The sequence below is a fragment of the Pelecanus crispus genome, chromosome Z, assembly GCF_030463565.1.
Source record: "Pelecanus crispus isolate bPelCri1 chromosome Z, bPelCri1.pri, whole genome shotgun sequence".
Lineage (NCBI taxonomy): Eukaryota > Metazoa > Chordata > Aves > Pelecaniformes > Pelecanidae > Pelecanus > Pelecanus crispus.
In genome coordinates this window covers 56,143,969-56,169,268 of record NC_134676.1, presented here as the reverse complement: position 1 = coordinate 56,169,268, position 25,300 = coordinate 56,143,969, and the positions used below count along the sequence as shown (strand labels likewise).

The 25,300-nt window shown below is 39.2% G+C and overlaps 1 protein-coding gene across 4 annotated transcripts in view; it reads right to left on the bottom strand.

Moving 5' to 3' along the window:
• Positions 1-643: 643 nt before the first annotated feature.
• Positions 644-25,300, bottom strand: part of GAK (cyclin G associated kinase) — a 73,233-nt gene continuing 48,576 nt past the window's right edge. For 2 of the 4 annotated variants that reach the window (XM_075727075.1, XM_075727077.1), the window contains 11 exons: positions 23,162-23,241; positions 22,613-22,806; positions 20,685-20,843; positions 19,434-19,913; positions 17,258-17,428; positions 13,432-13,566; positions 12,948-13,067; positions 9,593-9,805; positions 8,071-8,219; positions 6,510-6,686; positions 644-4,867 (listed from right to left, as the gene is read on the bottom strand). In XM_075727075.1, coding sequence (XP_075583190.1) covers positions 4,766-4,867; positions 6,510-6,686; positions 8,071-8,219; positions 9,593-9,805; positions 12,948-13,067; positions 13,432-13,566; positions 17,258-17,428; positions 19,434-19,913; positions 20,685-20,843; positions 22,613-22,806; positions 23,162-23,241 — 1,980 coding nt within the window. In that variant the 3' untranslated portion in view covers positions 644-4,765. The remainder of the gene's footprint in view (positions 4,868-6,509; positions 6,687-8,070; positions 8,220-9,592; positions 9,806-12,947; positions 13,068-13,431; positions 13,567-17,257; positions 17,429-19,433; positions 19,914-20,684; positions 20,844-22,612; positions 22,807-23,161; positions 23,242-25,300) is intronic. The other 2 variants (XM_075727076.1, XM_075727078.1) reach the window with 1 other exon arrangement.

Here is a 25,300-nt window from a genome sequence, read left to right as displayed (position 1 = left end):
TGACAGAAAACGTCAACTGACTCAAAGCACAGGCAACTGTACAAGACTAATTTGAACTTATTTACAAAGCATTCATTACATTGCAATTGTTACACACAGCTAAGGAGTAACAAGGTTTCCACTTTTATGCAACCCCTGAAATATTCCTATGAGCAGCAGAGAATGCAATGGGCAATGACTATGCAGACATACGGCCACTGCTGGGGAAACTGCACTCTGGCCTTGGGAGGTGGAATGGTGCACATAGCAGCAGTCCCACAGGGCAGCAGTTTTCAGTTACGCTCAAACTCTGCTTTGGTTTGTGCAGAATACTAATCCTGTGCATGCAGCTTTGAGACACAGTCTGCATTCAGGAAGGAACGGTTACTCTGTGCTCAGCAAGACAACGTTGGAGGAACTTTCTAGAATTAGCAAGAAAATGGAGATAAACAAGGCATTTTTCATGAGCACTAGTTACCCTCACAGGTGCAATACCAAGGACTTTGCCAGTGTTCCAAGGAAATGTACTTCATCAGCACTGTTGTAGGTTTTCCATTCTGCACTTGCTGAAGCAAGCTACCATTGATTAGCAAACTACCTTCACTTAACTTCACTCAAGTGACAAGGCAGAGGAACTTTTCCTCCCCAGGCTTGATGTCTACCCACTACACTACTAAGCATAACCCCATGATTTAATACGAATGTAAGTACTTAACTGCTCATTCTCTTCCCTGCTGTTAAGGTCAAGGAAATCTGACAGCACTAGGAAACACCAAACTTAGGCATGCCCAAGGGTAAAGACATCAACTGATTTCCCCCCCAACATGGCCAAAACACTCTTCTCTTATTTCACAGGTTCTAGCCACACACACTCTTAACACCAGTTCTTCACAGATCTCTATTTTAAAAGAGAAGTTGCCTGGCTCTCCACATCTAACCGCGCTGTAAGATAAGCAACTTATTTCAGAAATAACTAGTGGAAACCTGCCCTATCATTTTATAAGCCCTGCTTTGTAACAACTTCTGAAAAAAAAAAAAAAAAGAGCCAAGCACTTGGTGCTGTCACTTGCCTATAGCCAGTCAATAGCACTTCTAAAAGGGCTGGAAAAGCTGGCTACAAACCAGGTTCCTTCTACTAGTCTAGACCTGTTTTTAGCAGAGGTAGGTAGGAATAGATCAATGAAGAGGGAATTAGAAAACAGCATTGAAGATGTAGGTCAGAGTCTGTATGTTCTCTACCCTTCCCTTAATCTATGCTGCATTGTTTTTCTTTGCTCTTGCAACAACCATGTCAAGCTACTCACTTTTAAGAACTGAATCCTGGTAGGCTTCAAAGACAGCATGGTATTAGTTGTCATTAACAGACAAAAGAAATACAAACATGGACCAAAAGGCACAGTGATTTGCTCCAAGAGTCAAGGAGATGCTTCACAATAGAACTTCAAGTGCCACATGTGAAGTCTGGTAGACACAACATCAACCTACTGGCAACACTCAGTCACTCAAGCTTTGCAATCAGCAGAAGCAGATATAAAGTCTAAATTTCAGGACATGATTTCACTTCAACATTTCAAAATTTAACTGTGCAATGAATAATAAGCATCAATGGAAAATATACATTTTAAGCCCAGAGAGAATTCACAGTATCTAATCAAGTCTCAGCTTAATCAATTTTTCTGTACCCTATTCAAAAAGCTTTTCAGCTTGTGGACATGAAGAATACAGCTACAGTGAAATGTGTGTAATAGTTTGAGTGCAGTCCTATCCCATACAGCAGACAACCAATTAACAATAAAGTACAAAGCATGAGAAAGGTTGAAAAGCCCCCATTCCCAGGTTTTAACCATTTTTTATTACTGTTTCAAGATTAATTCAAACAGAACTTCTGGACTTTTTCTTCCAGATGATCCTCTCCTTTAAAAGCAACATTAAGACTCAATATATGTTACATAAAATTTACCTTAAGTTCCCTCTTCTCAGATTCCTTTAACTAAGAAAATTAATATAAGCCTTACATTACAAAACACCTTTCATGGTCCTCATGCTGCTTTATCTTCTGAAGAAAACAAAACTTCAGTTTACTGTGGTCATGTTCATCACTTGAATAGCTGAAGTTTGCTTACAGGGCTTTACTGAAATCCAACTTTTTGCACATTCTTGTAATGCAACACAGCTAAATGACAGAGTTAAACAAAAAACCAAAATAGTTTCATTGTCAAGATTTGAGAGTTTACCAAACTGACCCTCTCCCAGATTCCTAGCATGAAAATTCAGCTACATAGAAAGGAGCAGAATAGAGGAATCAGCCAGTTCCCCCACTGAGGGCCAGAACTGATTAAGCCATAAAATAAGTTGAGGGGTCCTGTCAACCTGACTGAAGTTTCAGTAATTATCAAATGGCTTTTGGAAGAATCCACAGCCAAACTTAATGATTTTCCGTAATTTTAAAAAAGGGGGAATCAATTCAAGAGATCTTCAGTTCCAAACAAAACACTTGCATTCATGTTTCCCTGCTCATGTAAAATCACATTGAAGGTTCTTCTCCACTATTAAAGAACATTTTGCAAACAAGAGTAGACAAAAAAACAGAGGAATGTAGACATCATCCAGAAAGTGCTACCAAACATACAAAGCAGAGAGGGAGATATTATCCTCCCAATTTTCAGTTTTAATTTTTTATACACATATTTCAAGAAAAGAGCAATTAAAAATGTGTCCCTCAAAATTAGGTTGCCTGTATGTGTTGAAAGGAACATGGGTTTTTAAAGTAGCCCTTCCTTACTAAAGCAGCTCCCTCAGGAATGCTTTATCTCTCAGCTGTATACAGGAGTGCAGTCAATCACAGTCATTATATATCTGTGCATGTCTTTTTAAACCTATTACTAGATATCATTTGCCCTGGAACTGTAAGAAGCCATGCAGATCTCCAACAAACCTATCCTACCAGAAGAAGCCTTTAATTTTCATGGATGCAGACCATGAACACAAAGAATTAAATGTTCCAAGGAAAAAAAAAGATTAGCTCGTACACTAAATCAGACAGCTAGTTACCTGTTTTTATTAAGAAATCTACTGGATTTAAGACTGTTTCAAAGCAGTAACTGAAATACAACTGCAGCTATGAATAATATATAACCTTCCTGATTCATAACTGATCCTGGCTTCCATCTTTAAAAAAAATCACAGTAGCAGAATATATATATATGAATATACACACACAAAACCTTTTATCAGAGATTAGTAAGTAACTCTGTTAGATCTGAGCTTAGAGACTATAAGTTGCAACCTATGTTCACAAGTCTCTAACCCATCAGCTCTCAGGCTGGAAGCAGCAGCAGAAAACCTCATCCAACACACTGTTTAGATGGCAGTAGAATCTCATGTTTTCTGTTCACATGTTGCTCAGCTGAACAGTTACCTCTGATAATGGTACAGCTTCCTCCTCAGTAAAGCATACAAAATGTATAAAATGGCAAGATGACCAAAATATCCCCTTGAATGCTGAACTGTACTGTTTCAAGAGACTGCTGCCAAAGCTTTCATACCACAACACTAATTTTCAACGTTTTTAAACTTGATATGAAAACTGCCTTTTGTTACTACACAGAGTGTAACAGTCATTGGTCATTTGCATTCATTCACCCCAGCACTAGTGAAAAACTGCCTTCTCAATAGGGATGAGAAAACACGGCAAGTTGTTATCAAGTTGTGCATCTACTCATCTTTCACTAGCCAGTGCATGAAAGGTAGGTGAGCAGAAATGCAACAGTCTACCAATACACCCCATGTTTTCACAAACACTGATGGCATGCATATCTCAAAACTACAGAAGTTCAGGCATGCAGCAAAATGTGTTAAAGCACTTTAAGCGCTCTCCAGATGATAATGAGTAATGTAGTATTTACTCAGACAAATCAAAGCAGAGTAAAATGTTTTGTGCTTACACTTCAAGTTTCAGAATAACATTTCTATCAGAGTATCTGAAGTCCAATGGAAGGAATGTTCCACTGAAATCAGAAGCACGAAACACCATTTAAAGAACTAGGAAAATAAGCACTGGTCAGAGTACTGCCTTCCAGTTCATAATAAATAACAAAACAGCAGGAACATGCAGACCTTGAAGTCAAGATTTTTTTCTAGATTCAGAGTATGTAAAAAAAACTTAAAAGCCAAGAACAACCCTGGCTGACTTTCCCACATTTGGGGTCTTTTTGGCTAAACAACTGTTAATTTATTGTAAGGAACACAAGTATTGTCCGAAAACATTATTTACAGAATGATTATCAGATTGATTACATAAAATAGATGAAAAGATACACCTTCAGGTTTGAGATAAGCCAAGCAAATTCACTGCTGCTAACTAAAGCACTTTGAATAAGGTGACAGGCACCAAACATCAAAATTGAATCACAAAACTACTGAAAGTAACAGACAAATTGGGGAAGGTAGGGGTAAAGAAAATATCAATGAAATTGGAATTATTTATAATTTACTAGCATACCAGAAATCATGGAGCTTCATTAAAATTCTATTTTACCATATATAAAACTGAAAGGAAATCTTTACTTCCAGACTGTGATTTCTTCAAGTACTGAGCAGCTGTTTTCATAATGCATTTATGTAATGCTTTGTACTCTACATGTTACAAAATACATCACCATGTTTAAGTGCATGATTAGAAACTGTGCTGAAATCATGGAAAAGCGCTTCATAAATCATAGGCGCAATAAAGTCACAACAATGCCCAGCTCCAGTTTTTGGAAGTAGTTCTGTAAAAGCTGAAGTTTTAGAAGAGGGACTTTGATCCCTGGTTTTCAAACTCTGACCATGCATCATTCAATTCCATGAAGATCATTTTGGCATACTGCTCGTAAGGTTGTCCTGTGGCCTGAAAACAAACAGAACATATTAGAAGCATAAAAATATTAGAAGTTATGTGACTTGGGAAAGACCTCGCCCCTTTTAGATTTACTATCTTATTCAACAACTTTAGACTGCTGCGCAAATATAATTTTGCGGACACACAGCCCTCTCCAAGCTTACCCAAAGCTTGCCATGAATATTTTAAACAAAGCCAAAACCTTGGTTTCCTTACATTACTTCAAACTTTTAGTGCAATTCATAAATAACTGAAACTTAGCTAGAAACAGTCTTCCAAGCTGTTCTCTTCATAAATAGCTTTAGTTAATGATCAAATCCAGTCATTTTTGGAATTGCTTCCTGACAGACCTTGCAGTAGTGTACAAGAACAAAATTTAAGCACTATTTAAGAAGACTCCTTTTGGATGGGATTTCCTGGAGAAAAATCTGTTGCTGACTGTGAATGATATTAAGATTCAACATTAATGACATAGAACTTCCTGTGCGTTTGCCTCCATACTCAAACGAAGATAGTATGCTCATGATTCCCTGCCTATTTCACAGCAGCCCTGCCTCTGGGCCAACCCAACCCACATAGTTAGTAAAGATCCAGTCCCACAAGATGAGATGAGTCATTTTAACAGGTTCTTTCCAACACAAAAGGGAAGCCCCAGAGCCTTCTCCAGGACCCTTCTCCTTCTCCTACTACTTCGCTTTTGCCAGCTGCAGTACTTCATAGACCCTTTTAGGGACTGCTGTAACTTAAAGTGGCAGAAAAGAAACAAAGGAAGAAGAAAATGCTTCAAAAAGACCTGTGTTCTGACACTGATGCATTAAGGGGCTTACAGAAAGCACCAAGAAACCACCACAGAGGTGGAGGAAACCACATGGCCAAGAACAGCAAAGAATGGGGACAAGGAAAGAAAGAACAATGTCTTGTTTCTCTGTTTTGGACACAAGAAGATATAGGACTTAGACTACCGCTCACTGAACCACCAGTGAAGGCAAGCCTGAAAATTCAAACCAGGCACATTCAACACTTACCTTTATATCTAAAAGCTTAGAGCAATGACTCAGAACAAGAAACTACCTTCATACACTGGGAAACTAACAAACAGCAACAGAATGCATTAAATATTTTAAAAAGACAACTGGAATGTCATATTCATCAAGTGTTTTCCAACTGCTAGTTTGTTTACTCTAGCAAAAGTTTACTTTTTCTAGTTCCTAGTAAAGTTGTTTAGTAAAGGAGGTTTAGCAGGTTTTTCCCTACCAGTTTTGCTGTTGCAGCCTCTGAGTCTGCATACACTAGTGAACAGTCCTAAAAGACCTGAAGTATCAGCTGGTAGAAATAAAGCAGATTCCAAACCTGCCAGAAGTCAGTCAGAACCCAGTATAACTAACTTTGGTGCTCAGTACAACCTTCATGGGATCTTTCATTTGTTAACATTTATCTGTTGAATTCTGTGCTGTGTCAGGATGACAAGAAAAATCCTGTACTACCTGAATGCAGTAGGACACCAAATTCAGAAGACAATGGACACAAAGTGAAGAGCATCTAGGGTGCTGATCAAGGAGCAAGGCTGCAGCATATGTCAGTGAGTAGTATGGTGTGGAAAAGCAGTTAGTATTCCTTCTAAAGGAAAAAAAGATCAGAGGAACACACTCACCTTATCTGGATGAACTACAAGCACTGCCTTCCTGTAGTACTTTTTTACTTGTTCAGGAGTTACTAGATCTGCCATGCTGACTGGTTTCCACTTATTTTCCCCTTCCCAAAGCACTGTATGAAGAGTGGATATTAATGCTCTGATATTTCTCTCCTTTCCTTCAATCCATTCAAGAATCTGGGAAAAACAGAATATATAGAACTGAATGCAGCACTGCAAGCATTCTCAGTCTATCTGGAGACATAATCTTCACTCTGTACAAGACTACAAGATTAAGACCCAAGTATAGCTGTCTTGCTGCATTCAACACCCCCAAGTCCAACTGTCTTAGTACGTTCTTCTTTCTGGCACACAGATCATTAGCCACCCAAAAGTGATATTTTGCATCTGCCACTAGGGACTAGCTCATTGTTATTAGTTTATGGCAGAAATCTAGTCATTGCAAGAGCAATTACTGAGATAGTTACATATTATAAAACCCTGTATAATTAATGACAAGAGAATTGACAGGAGTAAACACATCTGTTACAATTAACATGAACTCCCTGTCAGAGCACAACATTAATTTACTAAAATTCTTGATTTGTACACAAGTTTCAGATCACATATATTACTAGTTAATCTGTACTTAAGCAACCTGTAGGGGTGCAAAAACTAAAGTATTCTTTCAGATATCCCCATGAGAGCTGATTGGAATAACTGGCCATTTCAGACTAACAGCAATAGTCAAGCCACTGTGATATAGTGATACAGTGTCCTCATTAAACACTGCCTTATGTAATATGAAAATCTCTGCCCTTTATCAGCAGTGAGTATGGTAAATAAAAATCTGTATTTATTTCCATTTATGGTGATTTGTGTTAAATGCTACCCATGCAAGCTGTGCACACTCTCTTCAGGTAAAACACTTTATGAAAGCAAATTTCAGCATCCCTCCAAAGTTTTTATAAACTTTCCTAAAGCACCATAAAGGCTACAAAACTGAAAGTATGTGATGTTATCAACAATACATCAAAAAAATCTGAACAGCTGATCAGGTAACACCCCACAGACTAGTTCTATAGCCCATATCCAGAATTGCATCTTTTAGTAATTCTTTAGGACAGCAGTAGCACTTGTTAACCAGTAAATACAAGTAAGTGGTACCCTGAAGACAGCTATTCTCACCTGCCTGTTTTTTAAAATGTCATTTTGTATTATCAGCCAAATCTATCTTTTCTAAGACAACCTTTGGGAACACTGGAGATAAAAAGCAGTTCTAGCTTCAAGAAATGGACTCTGGCAAGAAAGCAGATTCTGAAATTCTCCAAGCTCAGCTGAAACAAACAGGAACTTGCATTCCATCCCCACACTTTTTGTGCTATTGTCACTGTTGCTTCATTGCCAACTGACTCTTGTTCATGCTAATTAACTTCCACAGGTATACGATTTAAATACAGATAAAATTTCATTTTGCTTTATCAGTTTGCTCTGTTAGTCATTGTATCCTTCTGCTCTGTTATCAGCAGTTCTAAGCATAACCTTGGATTTACACTTAAATCAAAATCACTGTTAAACAAACCTTGAGTTTCAAGGGGTCCATATCCTTAGACATTTCTTGTTTTCTCATCTCAGCAATGGTCTTTGGTCCCTTTTTATCAGATTTAGCCGAAAACCCTTGATTAGATAAGAGATCCTCAAAGTCATTTTCTGAAACTTTTGGCTTTTGACCTATGAAAGGAGAAAAACATGGAAGAATACATTAATGGGGAAAATATATTGCACTTAGATACACCTGCATGACTTTTCTCATTACCATGACAAATATTCTTCAGTGGCTTGATAAACTCCACAACACTAACAGAAGGATAGGAATAAAAGGGACCACTGACAAGCTTTCAGTCCAGCAGAACAGATAACCTCATGTGCATACATGTGACTAAATACTTGCATGTCCTCTTTTTTTCAAAAATGGAGTAGATTTTGGAAGTCATTCAATTTTTCCACTATAAAGTAATTTTAACTGCTGTGCAGCAGTTTTTCAAGTGACCATATACTCAATATTCTAGTCAAAACTATGTAGTCAATATTTAAGTATGTTGAAACTCATGCAGAATAATGAAGGAATAAAGTATCAACATGAATAGTCATTATAGAACTAACACATTTTAGAGAACTGTAGAATGACGGAATTCTGAAGAGGCCTCTGGATGTCATCTAGTCCAACCCCCACTCAAAACAGGGACAACTAGATAAATTTCTCAGGTACTTTTCCAGTTGAGATCTGTTTTCAGGGATGAGGAATCACAACTTCCCTTGCCCTGTTTCAGCATTTCATCATGCTAATTGAAATTTTCTTCCCTGTTCTCCAGTCAGACTTTCCTGTGCTGCAACTTATGCCTCTCCATTCTGTCACCTCCTTCCAGACACAGATCAACAGAACCATTTCAACTTACAGAAATAACTGCTGCTCACTTGGACATCAATGAAAGGGAGGCATAATCCCAATACCAACACACCAGGAAAATGAAATTTTCCAGGAAGGTTAATGTAGAAGAGGCCATGCCCATCCCTATACCTCTAGGTTTGCCTATTCAGTTGGAACATTTTAAGGGACTGGTTCCAAGAACGATTCCACCTGCTCCCATCCCCATTCTTGTTTGAGACACAAGAATTTCCAATTTCCAGCCTCAATCTTTCTTAACACTAGCTACTATTCTTCAGCAGGAAAAGTGTTGCATCCTTTTACCTGTGTATCACAAGTGGACTAGCATGAAGCAACATTATCAACCATCTCTCCTTGGACCAAATCTACCTTTCTAACCCAGTGATACAAAACCAGTACCCATGTGGGTGAATAAATATAGCCTTGAGACTTTATGCACAAACTTACAAATATTTGGGCCATGGTCAGCTTGTTTCTGCAATATTCTAGTGTAGCTTTGCAAAAGCAGGACACCAGATTTGCCAAGCTCTTTTCAGATTTCTACTAGATACAACCTAAATGTAAATAAAAACATGAAGGCACAAGAGTTTCTACAGCTAGCAGCACATCTGACTAACTTCACATAGGCCATTGTAAGTAATGCCTTCAGAAAACTTACCAAAGCTTGGGGTTCTGACTCCTCTTTCTTCCCGTCCTCCAATAACGCTGAAGTTCACTGTGTAATTTGGTTTAGCTGCTGTGCTGGATTTAGTCTGGGACTGCCATGAAGTACTTTGTGGTTTTGTGGATTTCTGCCACTGATTTCCCAACTTCTGAGATGGAGCAGTCTTCTGACCAAAGCCACTACTCGAGAGTCCACCACTGGAGGAACCTAACAATAAATACCAAATTAGTTGTTCATCTCTGTATCTGTCACCTGTTTAATACAAGACAGAGGACACTGAAAAAACTAATTATTTCATCAACAAAATGTAATATATATATTGAGAATATTTTCAAATGAGTGCTTTCAAAGTCTCTAGTGATTTCTTGCACTACTGTTTAAGAAAGATGAGAATATTCTACAGAAGCATTAGCAGGCAATGTTGCACATGGTAAAAAAAAAGCACTGAAGCCTGCAGGGGATACTGTTGTAATCACCTTGGTGTGATCTATAGAGCCTCTGTCTATCAACACAACATGGACTCAATTTTTAGTATCCCATTTCCTTTCATTAAACCAGTATAAATAATAACACTGCTTAGCAGCTTCACTTGCTGCTCACTTCAGGAAGAACACACAGGGCCTTTTCTCCACTCTACAATACTCACTGTAAACAAATTGAGCAGAATAAAGCTCCAAACTTTTAAATTCATTATTCAGCTTTTTGTTTCACTGACGAGAACAAACCTGAGGTTTTTTTTTTTTAATTCTAAACCAAGCCACCATTAACTTGCCCTTAACTGAATTCCTTTGGAAACATTCCTAGAAACTCAGCTCCCTTGACAAGTTGCTTATACTTATCACAGGGAAAAAACAGCATGACGACTGAATTTAGATACATCTAGATCATTTGGAAGAGAAACATTTTATACCACACTTACAGCATCCTAAAACAGATTAAGACCTCTTCATCTTGGAAGAATTCCCCAAAAATGACAGAACGCAATTCAAAACTATTGGTCACTTCCTGGCTGGCATCAGGTGTATTAACATGAATGAAATACTGACATTTCAAAACCAGAAATCTTTATCACTTGGTATTGAATGACAAACTTATGATCCCATCTCATTACTTCTTGGAGGAAGGTGTATTAGTATTTGCATCTCCATATATATTATTAATCAGCTGCTGCTGATCAGAACCTAACTTTAAGCTCAAACATATTCCAAGTGAGTTTAAACTCATTACTTGTTCTTGTTTCTATTTCCCCCCACCCCTTTTATTCACCCTAAAGCCTCAGAAAAAACACCCAAGCTTATCTGGGTATACACAACAATGCAAACTCAGTTTCCTCCTTCAAAACTGGCTCCCCACACTTCAGCTCCCCTGATAGCTCTCTTTTGTAGCTGCTGCTCATAGTTATAACAGCTTACACAAGACGATGTCTCCCCAGCACCATGTGCAAGATACCACACTACACCTCTAAATACCACACCTGATAAAATCTAGTATTGCAATACACCACCTGATAAAATCTATGGCTGCACTGTTTTTTCATGAAAGCACCCAACTGCATAGGCAACTCAGTCTTCAGTCACTTCTAACATGTGAAATTTACAGAAAAGTTATCTGTGTTACTAGTCAGAGTACATGACCTCACACACTGAAAAATAATCTAATTCTGCTACTTTTCCAAAGCATTCTACATTCATTATTTCAGTCTTCAAGGCCAACCAATTCTTCCTGTAGGACAAGCCAATGCCTCACTATCAGCAGGAACTTTTCAACACCACACTCCTACTTTCTGGTACAAGATCATTCCTAGAAGTGAAGAGTGTGAGAACACCAACTATCACAGAACACTCTTGGTATCCTACCACTAGCCTAATACACTAGTAACTACCTTTAGATATTGTTTCTTTTATGTTTATATAGCATTCCCAATTAAGCAGCTTTCACTCTCATAACTCTTCTTTGCAGAATAATGACTTGTATGTAAAGGCCAAAACACACCTATGAAAAATACACCACCAACTCTAAACTCCAGTTGGAACTCCCTCAAAATTCAGTTCAAGCCTGAGAAGATTAACTAGCACAGTGACATCTGGCTACTTTTTAATGCAGTCATTTTTCCTATTGCAAGTTAACTGAAAGACTTATGAATTGATCTAAATCCTGCTAAAATCAGTACAATTTCTTCCACTGGTTTAGTGTATGCTATACCTGCATCTCCAAGTCAAAGAGAAATTGATTTTTTTTTTTACCATCACACTATCTGTAGATTTAACAAGTCCATATTAACCTGAATTATTAAACTAGAAAGTTTTTGTAAATTGCTGACTATAGAGCAGCCTTATTGGTACCGCTTCAACACTAGAATTTTGTGAGTAATTATGCACAGGCAACATAAAGAAGCCAAACATCGTATGTTACCTTGGTGGAATTATCTTATATAAACACAAGAGGATACTCAATTCAATACACAACGCTAACTGCCAAGGCAACAGGATAAAACCTGTCAGCTCTAAGCTAAGGGAAATGCACATTTCTGCAATTCAGCAACTCAGCAACTATAGGCTGTTCCAAATCATTCCTTAGACTCTTGGCAGCTAGTCACATTTAACAGCTACAAATCAGCCATTTGCTATGGTAGTCTGGTCCTGAAATGCAAGGACCTCAGGTCTTTTTATTGCCCTTAGTTTTTCTTCTGTTTGACAATGCTGCAGGGCTAATTCCCAGGTTTGGGGTGAATATAACATCCTGGGACAAGTGTTACTCGTCGATGCGTCTCATCTTCCATAACTTCTTGTTCATACCACTGACAAATGTTCATAATGCTCATGGTACTACTAGTGTACAAGTATGGGCCTGATTTGTGCTCATCTTACAAACATGACAGACTTCAGTAGTGGAACTATGAAGGCCTACTGAATTCAAAGAAAAGTACTGAATTAAAAAGAAAACTGTCACTTTGGACTTAAGGAATTTAATCCAGCTATCCTTCAAAGCACAGTATCAATCAATGCCAGATAAGAAACCTTATGCTCAGTTACTGAATCTGCGACCCCTGGTTTCTCTTACCTTCTCTAGATTTTGAAGCATTATGTATTTATACTGTTTCTATATCACAGCTGTAGTTATCTTCTCAAATATTATTCTAGATGTATATTATTCTACCTGTTTCACACAATCACTGCAAAAATTCAATCTTTTCTTGTTACTTGTCTGTCTCAGCAACTGCCTCAAGCTGGTTGTTAACAATTAAAAGGAAACGCTGTCCTTTATAAGCTATCAGTTACATTTATTGGTACAAGAAGCAAATCAAACCATAGAGGCATTAAGTATAGTCTCTTACAAAGTAAGATCTTACCTGGAAGACCAGATCCAAGGTTGGCAAGATCAGCAAAAGGATCAAAGTTCTGAGATTTAGCCTGACTGAAAGACAGGCCTGAAGACACACTGGACTGGCTCCCTGTGGTAAAAGCTTGACCTGTACAATAAAAAAATGTATCATGCACTTTGTGTATTTGGAAATTGAGAGAATGAATAAAAGTACTATTTCCACAACACCTCGTGTAAACCTTCCCAGCATTCTGTTCCAGGATATCTCTTACCATGACAAAAATCACTACTACTACAGACAACTGAAACTATCTGGTTCCTCTGCCTTAAACTTAGTCTGAAAAACTACACAAGTGCCTTACTAAAGGGGCATTAAAGCACAAGACCATGGAGTCCTTTAAGCAACAAAGCAAAAAGGTATGAAGGCATGTTCAGCAGTTTCAGGTGATTAAACTGACCAAGTCTGGAGTGTTCCTTATTCCTTCTAATGGAAGAATTTCATTTCATAATACCTTCAAAAAGAGGCTTCAACTGTGGTGACGCTACATTGCTGGTTGCTGAGGAATCTGCCCAAGAATCCCATCCACCTAAGAGATCTGGGTGGCTTGTAGAAGATGATATTTTAGGTGGCTCTGGTGTCAAATTCCCTACAGAAGAAAAAAACTTGTGACTTTTGGTACTGGCAAAATATCAATTATTGCGATGGTTTTCTTAAAAGAATAGAGCTGTGTACCACACTGTCAGCTAAAATGGCCAACTAAACGGCTTGCTTAAATTTCTCCACAACACAGTCATAGAATCATAGAATAGAATCATAGAATCGTTTAGCTTGGAAAAGACCTTTAAGATCATCCAGTCCAACCATTAACCTACACTATCAAGTCCACACTAAACCAATTAAGGGTAGACTGGACTAAACCATGTCCCGAAGTGCCACATCTACCCGTTTTTTGAACACTTCCAGGGATGGTGACTCCACCACCTCTCTGGGCAGCCTGTTCCAATGCTTGACTACCCCTTCCATGAAGAAATTTTTCCTAATATCCAATCTAAACCTCCCCTGGCACAGCTTGAGCCCATTTCCTCTCATCCTATTGCTAACTACTTGTGAGGTGGGTGTTGGTCTCTTCTCCCTACAACCTCCTTTCAGGTAGTTGTAGAGAGCGATAAGGTCTCCCCTCAGCCTCCTCTTCTCTAGGCTAAACAATCCCAGTTCCCTCAGCCGCTCCTTGTAAGACCTGTGCTCCAGACCCTTCACCAGCTTCGTTGCCCTTCTCTGAACACGCTCCAGCACCTCAATGTCTTTCTTGTATTGAGGGGCCCAAAACTGGACACAGTATTCCAGGTGCGGCCTCTCCAGCTGCGAGTACAGGGGGACAATCACCTCCCTGCTCCTGCTGGCCACACTATTCCTGATACAAGCCAGGATGCTGTTGGCCTTCTTGGCCACCTGGGCACACTGCTGGCTCATGTTCAGCCGGCTGTCTACCAACACCCCCAGGTCCTTTTCCACCAGGCAGCTTTCCAGCCACTCTTTCCCAAGCCTGTAGCGTTGCATGGGGTTGTTGTGACCAAAGTGCAGGACCTGGCACTCGGCCTTTTTGAACCTCATACAGTTGGTGTCGGCCCATCGGTCCAGCCTGTCCAGGTGCCTCTGCAGGGCCATCCTACCCTCAAGCAGATCGACACTCCCACCCAACTTGGCGTCATCTGCAAACTTACTGACGCTGCACTCAATCCCCTCATCCAGATCATCGATAAAGATATTAAACAAGGCTGGCCCCAAAACAGAGCCCTGGGGAACACTGCTCGTGACCGGCCACCAACTGGACTTAACTCCATTCACAACAGTCTTAAACAGGACTAAGAAGGGTTTTACCACCGGAATTCCTTCATTTGTATTTGAAATATCCCATGCACTTCACAGAGAAGATATTTTCATGCACAGGCAATGCTATGAATTTAACAGCTTAGGTCTCTGGGCAAAAGGACTAGCTAAGGGATGGCTTCAGGGCACACTGCTGTTCCTGACAACACAGCAGGTAACCAGAAAGCAGCAGTGCTTCATGAAATGGTGCTCAGCATCACTCAGCAGTCTAGGGGCTACACAGGTGGAGCCAGGTCACTTCAAACTGCAGGTTTGCCTACCCCAGGCCTCATGTGACAAAGGGAGCTCTTGAGAAACTAATTGCCCTTTTAGGTTCAATACATGAATGAATACATGCAATTAAAGAGCAGCATACAGGAAGAGTGATCTCTTCTGGGAAAAGATTGAGAATCACTAGCTCAGTGAATAAAAGATGCTTTTCCATGTGCAAAGCAAAACCACCACACCAAATCTGACACAGGGTTATCACTGCCATCCCTTATGCTTGCAAACAATTCCCCCCTTCCTCACTCATACACAGTACGAGGTGAGCCATCCTCAGAATGAGAGGTCCTAGGTAAGGAACACTGAAAGCTGCATGCCAGCTCTGATCATTCCCTTTGAGCACAGTTTGCAGAGAGTCATAGTGAAGCAGGACAGCTTTTGAATGTAACCACCCCTTCAATGCTATGAAAACAGTCAGTGCTACAGGGAGAGGTGATATTTCAGCAAAACCAGTACATTTAGTGGTGCTCTAAGACAGAAAAATGTTGCAAAGGAAGCAGCAAGTGGGATGATCTCAGCAGAATCAACCACAGCTGGAATATAATGCCTAAATACATGGTAGAGAAGGCAATCAGCTGGCTAGCCTTTTATTGCAAGGAGGAAGCCCTCATCTCACTAGGCAAATACTGCATCTTTTTTTATCTAGTTTCTCTGTAGCTAACACTCAGACTGCATCACCCAGAGGCAAGGTCAACTAGACCAACTGTCCAACAAGGAGGGGCAACTCAAAACCACATGCAGTAAGCTCTGGGCAGAAAACGCTCCTGGATTCAGGGTGAGGAATGCAATACCACCATTCCTAACTGCCTCCAATTTATAAGGGAGGGTCTGCAGGGGTGGCCTCTGTGAGGAGGCCTAAGCTGCTCCATGCTGGACACAGCCAGCTCCAACAGACCAACCAAAGGACACAGTTGAGCCCCACAGCCAAGACAGTGGCACCTCTGGGAAAATATGTAAGAAGGGTAAAAAACACTGCACAGCAGCTGTAAGAGGAGTGAGAAAAGTGTGTGAGAAAGAGCTCTGCAGACACCAAGGTCAGTGGAGAAGGAGGGGGATGAGGTGCTCCAGGTGCCAGAACAGAGACTCCCCTGCAGCCCATGGAGAAGACCACAGTGGAGCAAATACCCACACTGCAGCCTATGGAGTAACCCATGCAGGACGACATGCCCTGGAGGAAGTCGCAGCCCACAGAGAGGGGCCCACACAGCAACAGGCTCCTGGTAAGAGCTGCAGCCTGTGGGGGGCCCATGCTGGAGCAGTCTGTTCCTGAAGGACTATACTGTACAGAGACCCCTGTTCTTGAAAGACTGTATCCCATGGGAAGGACCCATACAAGAGCAGGGTAACAGTGTGAGGATGAAGGAGCAGCAGAGAAAAGCTGTTACCGACTGACCACAACTTGCATGCCTATGGAGAGGACCCAAGCTTTTCTCTGAAAAGCAGATTTAAAAAGCAACACTTCTGGCTCTAGCACTCCACCATTTTTGCAAGTGCATGTTTCTTTTTAATGAATGAGCGTGCTTAGAAGCTCTGTTTAGTAACACTTTGGAAATAACACGCTTAGGATGTTCAGTCTTCCCGTATCTCCATATCACAAAGCTTTTTGTTTAAAGATGAATAGATTCTAAAATAAACACATGAGGAAAAGGCTTCACCAGGAATACATCACAGAAATTAAACGGAACAAATAAGAGTAGAGTATTACATAATGTCCCCATAAGTATATTACCAGAATGTATTCAGGTCAAGAAGGTCCAAGCTAGCCTCAGCTTGCATTTTAAAAACCTGCTGTACTATAACTTGACTTGCGTGTTTCTTTTCTAAAGCTTCAGAACAATCTTTAAAATCTGAATACAATCAAAATAGCATTCTGCTATCTAGAAAGTAAGTTTGCAGGTGTTTGTGTACCCTCAGTTCTAAGAGCTCTCAGAGGAAACTCCAGCTCCTAAGAGAAGGCTAGCAATGCTAGAAATCCTCTCGCATCGTAAGTATCAGCACGGCATTATACAGGAAACCCTTGCTACTTGGTGCATAATGTATCTACATTCCCAGAATACAGAGCTAATTAAAACAGCCGTCACAACAAGTGGATCTATTAAGACACTAATTGACCTTGACTAAGCTGAAAGACAAACACACAGAGCAGCAGAAACTGTTGAGAAACAGAACATTGGAAACATACTTACCTAAATTCAAGAAATCTGAGCTGGAAGAAGGAGGAAGTGAACTGTGTGTGGAAGGAAATGTACTAGCGGTAGATGTTGAGCTTGGATTAAGAAAGTCCCCAAAGAGGTCTGGACCAGGCAGGGCTTGATTCTCTGAACTTGATGACATTGTGAATGGGTCAAAAGGATCAGCTAAAAAAGATGCAGAAAACAAAATTATGTTATGACAAATTTTAGAATAAACAAAGTTGAAAAACCCTTATTCCTCTGGGGACATAGACAAAAAGTAGAGTTCATATTGGTAACTGCAGCAGCCTTCTGAGAATTTTTTGTGGCGAAGAGTCACCATCTGTTTCTTCCTCTAGACTTCTGTACTTTCATGTTAGTACAAAAAGTATTTCAGCCATACACAATAGGAATAGCTATGTCTTCAAACACAAATCCTTAGCAAGACTGCATATATTCAACAACATTTTTAATTTCATCCATGTAAGAGACATTAAATTTCAGTGATCAACTGCATACAAACAGAAGAATTACATTTGTTAAATATGCTCTCTAATTCCAAACATCCAAAGAATTTAAACAAAACAGACTATTAAACTACTAAAAAGAATATGAAGTAAAACATTCATACTACCACTTTGACTTGAAGGCATTGGTGACTCTGGGGCAGAAAGTGCGTCAACTCAAGAATGAAAACCAACAGAAGCAAGGCTTTCAACAGGTCTCTAGTGATCACAATGAAGAAAAAACTAATTGGAAGAGTATTTATAGGCAGCATGGGGTAACATGTGACAGTCAGCTGGAATCATGGCTGGAGATCTTCCCATTTCTGCTGCCCTCTAGGGTCAAAATCCTCAAGAGCCCATGGACTCCTGCCAGATTCACTCAGAAGCTGAAGAAAAGGAATAATCCTACCATAGTACCCTAGCACATCCTGAGGTGATGACCACATTGTACAGGACTCAGTAACACTTCAAAAATCAAACCCTGGATTGTCATCAAGCTATCTTACTACAGCATCACACATACACAAAACCTCAAGTACAAGTTTGATGTGCAAACTGAAATACAACAGTGGCCAAATATTCTCACTTCTGCAATTATCCTTCTCTTATCCAATTCAGAATGAGATATATACATGACTACTGCTCAGGCGTTTTACAGAGTAGTATAAGAAAGGCATAGTTAAAGAAAGAAAGTAATAAAGCTTCTCTTTCCTAGACTTCTGCCTATGTAAAAAGGTAAATTAAGTCATTCCTGACTGACCACAGTAACAAAGTTCAATACTGAATTGCTTCAAAAGAAATACTTGAAATCACCAAAATGCTCTACAAAAACACTTTGCAGTTGTATGTAGATTAAAGCTTTTAGTCCAAGTGAGTTACCTTTGTGCAAATAAGCTAAAGCTTCTAACAGTTTCCCACATTATTTGATTAATATTCCCAAAAATCTTACCATCACTTCAGGCAGAGAACTGCTATTCCCAAAAGTTTAGTCATGTGACAAAGAGCTAACTATGCATTGGTAAGAGGAACAGAACCTCTAAACTAAAACACCTTGTTTTAAATACCAAATAGGTAGCAGTGTGTAACGTTAATTGTCTTGCAGGATACAGACCTCCAACAACGTCAGTAAAGCCAGCAAGAAAACACCTTTCCGCAGTACCATTACCCTACTGGTTTGAACAGTAATCTAAAGGATTTCCAGTTGTCTAGCAGTCTTACATGATTAACACTCAAAAATCCCACACAGACATTTGACCTAAGCAGCACAGCTCTGTACCACATTTAACGCTATTGCTTTACATAAAGTGCAAGAAAACAGTAAGTTATTATCATTCTATGCCTCAGCGAGAGAAGTTATTTACACGTGGATTTACAAAAGGATCTAGCATGTAACATTTGTATGGGAAAGCTATAGATTCTTCAAGAATACTGAATCTCCTTTAGATTCAAAATTTGGTACTTCTGTTTACATGGTTTAAAGGTTATAGGATATTGGCAACATAACAAAACACCTGGATAATATACAGCAATTTCTACCCTTCATGCAGTAAAACCACCTATTCTTGATATATACCAACATCTTCAGCATACAGATCAAAACATGGTACTCATTTTCAAAGCACAATGCAAGCACCAGTTTTTAATCTGCTGGCCAGCTGAAGAGCACTGATGTTAAATTTACATACCTGAAGACATAGCTGCTGCTGAAGATGTACCCTGAGTAGCAGCTGGACACTGAGACTGATTGGTGAAAAAGAAATCTGTTCCTTGTCCAAGAAGATCTCCAGTGGGCTCTTCTGAAATCTGTGATGCATTACCCACAAACAGATTGTTCAACAAGTCTGCATTACTTGATGAAGAGTTTATTTCTGAGATAGGTTGTTTCTGCTCTGGTGAAATATCAGAGTCTAGCCCCAGTAAGTCTACATTCTCTTCAGGAAGAGATTTTTGTAATGGTGCAGATGGAACTTCAAAATTGGCTTCAAAAAGCAATTCTCCTTCTGGAGTAATAGAGTCTTTTTGATCAACAATTACTGCACTTTCTTCACCTGGAAATGTAGGGATTTCCTCATCTGAAGGGTCACTTTCCTCCCTGTCATCAGATAGTTGAACACGATCATTTTTAGATGAACTGTCCTCTATTCCACTTTCTGGACTTTTTCCTTCTTGAATAAAAAGAAATAACAGCTTTAGATTACCAGGATTATTCTGCCAACTAGGATAATACAGACTTGTATGGTGAGATCATAAGAAATCAATCCTTAATTAAAGCTCACAAAAGAATTGATGAAAAAAGAACTAACTGTTGCCTACCACCTTTTCGTACAGGGCAGGCAAAGGGGCAGCTCACTACCATACTTACCACTTTGCAAGGGCAGGTACTACTTTGAAAATGAGACTGACTTGGACATTCACCTCAGTACATCATACCACTTATGGCTTAGAAGGTCACTAAGTAAGTGCTGCTCCATTCAACGACGGCAGTTAACGACAGCACAAGCAGTTACTGACATTTTTGCCAACAAAACAGAACCCAGAAAAAAGGACTTACACATGCACTATCAAGTTACATTTTCTCAGTCAGTACATACTGATCTGGACCCCACTGGCTAGTCTACTTTGTTTCCTCTGTTCCTCAGCCAGCCTAAGTGGGGCTATGGGAATGCAAAGGCTTCCTTGCAGACCTTTACGGTTAAGATTTTTGCAGAAAAAGAAAAATTTAGCTCAGCATTTAAGTCACACACGATACCAAAAATCATTATTTGGTGTTTATCCAAATGAAGTGGAATGACCACTTGTTAACCTGCAGAGTTCACTCTTTAAATAGTTTTTTTTCTCATGGTCTGACTTTTGCTGCATAAGAAGGCTTAAGCACTCATTGGAAGGTGTACCAGACAAATATACAACAAACAGTTACTTCAGAGTAAAATCTGTACCTTTCCAGTCCAGAGAATGAAAGAAGTTATTTGCATCAGTACTGCTGCTGTGCGGGGATTCTGTCTCAGTAGGTGCACTTTCTGAAGACTGGTCCAGCTGGGATGCTTCTGCTTCATATTGTGCAGTTGAACCTGGTTGTCTAGGCAGCTCTGGTTTCCCTATAAGATAAATTTTAAGCCAGAATCCTTAGAGAGAAACTTCTAAAACTCAATCCTGCTCATAGCACCTGGTATTTGACTTGCAGACTGACTGTTATAGCAAGACAATGTCTCAAAGTATTTATTACTTGGCAAAGGCAAATTCACACCCCCACCCCCCTATTTGAAATTAGCATTAACTTTATTTCAACTGCAAGGGCTGGTAAAACCCTATGGTCAACTATAACATTAAATTAAATGAGACTTACAGCAAAACACTCAAACATTCTATTTACTTTTGTAAGAAAATGGAGTTAACACCTCACTTGTACCAACCATCCCCTAAAATAGGCAAGATCTATGAACAACCTCTGCAATAAGGAACAGAACATCAGAAAAGAGCAAATGCAGCTATAGAAAAAAAACAGAGTATAAAGCCAGAGAAGAACATGGAGCTGATAAACATCTCAAAGGAATCCAGTCGCAGCACAAAGTGTATTACTAACTACTCCTGACATTTCTTATTTTACTGAGACCAGACATTAAGTGACTCTTGCATAAGACTGAGTTGGGCTGAGTTACCTACCACTATACCATCTCTCAAAAAGGAGGTTTCCTTAAGGCAAATAAGACTGTTCCCTAAATTAGTTAATGTTCATCCACTATTTGAAAAGAATGGGATGAATGCTTGGGAGAAGGCTGTTTGTCTAAACATAAATACCAAACTGATAGAGCACTTTTTCACCCTCCTTCCACATACCCAGTTGCAGCTTGCAGAAATGCTGAAAAAACAGTCTGTTTCGGAAAACATACATAAAAGATCATGATTAATGAAATAGTGCAAAACCAACTTTAATAAGGCAAGCTTTATAAAACCAGTTCACAGCACTTGCTTTTGTCCTATTCCCTTCCCACTAGTTTTAAGAAATATTTTCAATAGAATTTGAAACCCTTACATTTCATTTACCAGTCAGAAGATTAAAGTGACTCAAAAAAATAAGTAATTTTTACAGATCCTTATTATCAATGAAACACCTTAACTTTAGTGAGTAAGAGTTGTGTTCACAGTAGGATCTTTAAAATCTATACAAACTAACTTAAATAGAAAATTATGTAAATCATAATACAAGCCAAATACATCCTGCTAAAAAAGACAAGGCAGCAGCAACTACCTTGTATCAAAAGAAATGTAATTCAGATGTACCATACTGACAGGCTTAAGAGCCTTAGTGAAAATGTCAAAGCTAATTACTGATACTAGGAGAAGAAGAAAGATACTGAACAGCATTAGCTGGAATTAATGCAGGCATTTACAGATGAAGCACAGAATACATAGTATTAAAAAATTTGAACATCTGCTAGACCACATTAGGAACAGTTGAGAAGCTGAATTGCAACATTACTTGGCTATGCATAAGGACCTAGATAAAAATGTTTTTAGTTAAGGCCATTTGTGAGGAATGCTCATGGTGCCAGTTCAGCCAAATACAGTTCTTTCAAGACATTTTGCCTACAAATCCTGGCTGTCACAATCCCTGCAAATAGCATATTCATAGCTTTAAAGCAAGCAAATGTAATGACAGCAGAGGTAGGACAAGGATAATTATAATCCATTATTGGAGGATAATTTATACTCCTTCATACAATGCAAATTTTTAAGTGATATTTACAAAAAAACACCTTTTAAATTTCTTTCACTTAAAGGAATGTCAGAAATTAAACAAAAGCCTCAAACACTAAGTCCATTAGAAACTTCATCATGTTCTCTAGTTTTTCAAGAGATTCATTACCAAATTTTGATAAAATCTCTTGTTGCTCCTCTCGGGTGGAGAAAAGGATCTTGGGATTCAGTCCCTTTATATTCATGTTATCCCACGGTGGCTGTTCACAGCTAGGTCTATCTCTGGGCTCCACCTCTACTTCCAGATTGACTTGAAATAAATCAGGATATTTTTCTTGTATGTCACAGGCATCCAGATCATACCTGCAAAGATGCATACAAGTCGATTCTTGATACTGATGGCTAACTAGATTAAATTCACTGCAGCCCAAGACAGAACTTGAAAGCAATTAGAATAAGGCTTAAAACATGCTGTATTTGTTTACTTTTCCCATATATTTTAAACAGGTGGTATTTTGGTACAGAAATTTTTTTTGCATCATGAACAAAACCTTCAGTTTCCTTGAGCTGAGAAAACAAAAGAACCTTCTTACTGCAATCCAAGTCATCTACTTCCTACACTGACTATATTTCCTCCCCCCACCATACGTTGATTTGGCAGGTTAAACAGTTTCAAAGAAAACTTCTTCCAGTCTCCTACAAAAGGGTCTCAACATACTTGGCAAATTTCACTGTGGTGGCATTTCGGGGCACAAAACCTGTGTGGAACTGAATCTGAAACATCTTCATTGAAGCCATCTGTTGAAAACAAGAAATACAGGGAAACTGCATAAATCCACATGAACAGTATGCAGTGTTCTGTCTTTACTATAATGCAAAGTATTTTCAGTATTAAAATATTTTTAAAACTGTTTTGCTACCATTTCAGTTAATTCCACGTACACTTTGTCTTGAGAGGTTTAAATGCCGTTTAAGACAGAATGTAGGTAAGTCTACTACTACCAGAAACAAACCAAAAGATCTTGAACCAGATACCTATCATTGCTAACCTCAGACTATCAAAGTCTTAAGTATTTCCAGACCCTGTTCCAGGGGCTGAAACTACATGACCCATATTACTTTTCTGAATAACATACTCAGAAAAACGCATTGTGCAATACACTAATCAAGAAATATATGTCATATATAACAAAATCCATTCAGGACAGTTTTAAAGGTAGCACATTTAAAAGGACACTTCATAAGACCCGCAAAGAGTTTTTTCCTGTGCAACTTCTGATGTTAGCCATTCATCCCAGACAGAATTATAGGACTTTTCCAAACTGATTCATGATAACCATTCAACTTTCCAAACTCTTTCTTCTGCTGAAGAAGAACTTTTCCCATGCCTGATCAGCATGTCAGAATCCAGAAAATGCTACTATAGAAGGTTCATGTAGCTCCTGGTCTTGCACAAATCCAAATTACAGCAAAGTGATAAATCCACAATGTATTTGCTCCCTGGCTTTAGTTATAACACACGTGGAATAGTCTGCCAGTCCTCACAAAGCAAGTCATACAGTAATAGTCCAGTAAATATAATAAAATTGAATGATGAAAGCTTTCCTTGTAAGCAAGCATTTATTGAACATCATAATCCAAAGTCAATTAACAGGCAAAGCATTGCTAGGCAGGTTGAGGGAGGTGATCTTTCCCCTCTATCCAGCACTGGTTAGGCTGCATCTGAAGTCTTGTGTCCAGTGCTGGGCTCCTCAGTACAAGAGAAACACAGACATACTGGAGTGAGTTTCTCTGATCCATCCATTCCTACCCTGAGCTACATATGAAAACCTTAACACCCTATTAAATCAGTTTTCTTAATCCCTTGCTACGCAAGACATTTCCTACAACATAAACTAAATCCTCTCAAATTAACTGTAAGCAAGTGGGAGACATTCACAAAGCCCAGCTCTAGGCACTTAACATCAATATTCAAATGTGGTGGTTGATCCCTGTAAGAGTTCTGCAGAGCTTCAGGAGGCAATTAAGACCACGTAAAACTAAGGACACATTGAATACTGATCCATCAAAACTCCAAACCAGGATCATCACAAACACTGTTGGTATATCATGTGTTATAGCAGACAGATGAGAAAATTCTCATCTTTTCCAGTTAGTGAATAAATGCCAGGGAAACCACAAAGAAACCCTATCACCAGTGAAACTGAGATTGCACAAGGAGTTTAAGCTAACCTTTGCTGAATTTTCCTCAGTTGTATGCCTTCTTCACTGATGACCTTGAACCATACACTAGTTATTTTTGTGCATTAGAGAATCATTTCACTGAGCTTTCAGTTTTAGGATGTTCTGGAAGATCTGGCCCCATAGCACTCTGGGGACATTAAGAAAGTCTTGAACCTCTGCAACACAAGATTTGATACTCACCTCCCTACACACAAAGCAGAAAAAACATAGGGGAAACCATTTATTTCAGTAATAGCAGATATATATGAATATCTAGAATCATAGATATAATATGCTTGTTTGCGTCAAATGTATGGAAACACTCTGAAGATTCATAGAATGCTTTGGGTTGGAAGGGACCTTTAGAGGTCATCTAGCCCAACCCCCCTGCAGTGAGCAGGGAGAGCTTTAACTAGATCAGGTTGCTCAGAGCCCTATCCAACCTGACCTTCAATGTTTCTAGGCATGGGACTCCACTACCTCTCTGGGCAACATCTGCCAGTGCTTCACCACCCTCACTGTGAAAAATTTCTTCCTTATATCCAGTCTAAATTGGAACAGGCTGCCCAGAGAGGTGGTAGAGTCACCATCCCTGGAAGTGTTCAAAAAACAGGTAGATGTAGCACTTTGGGAC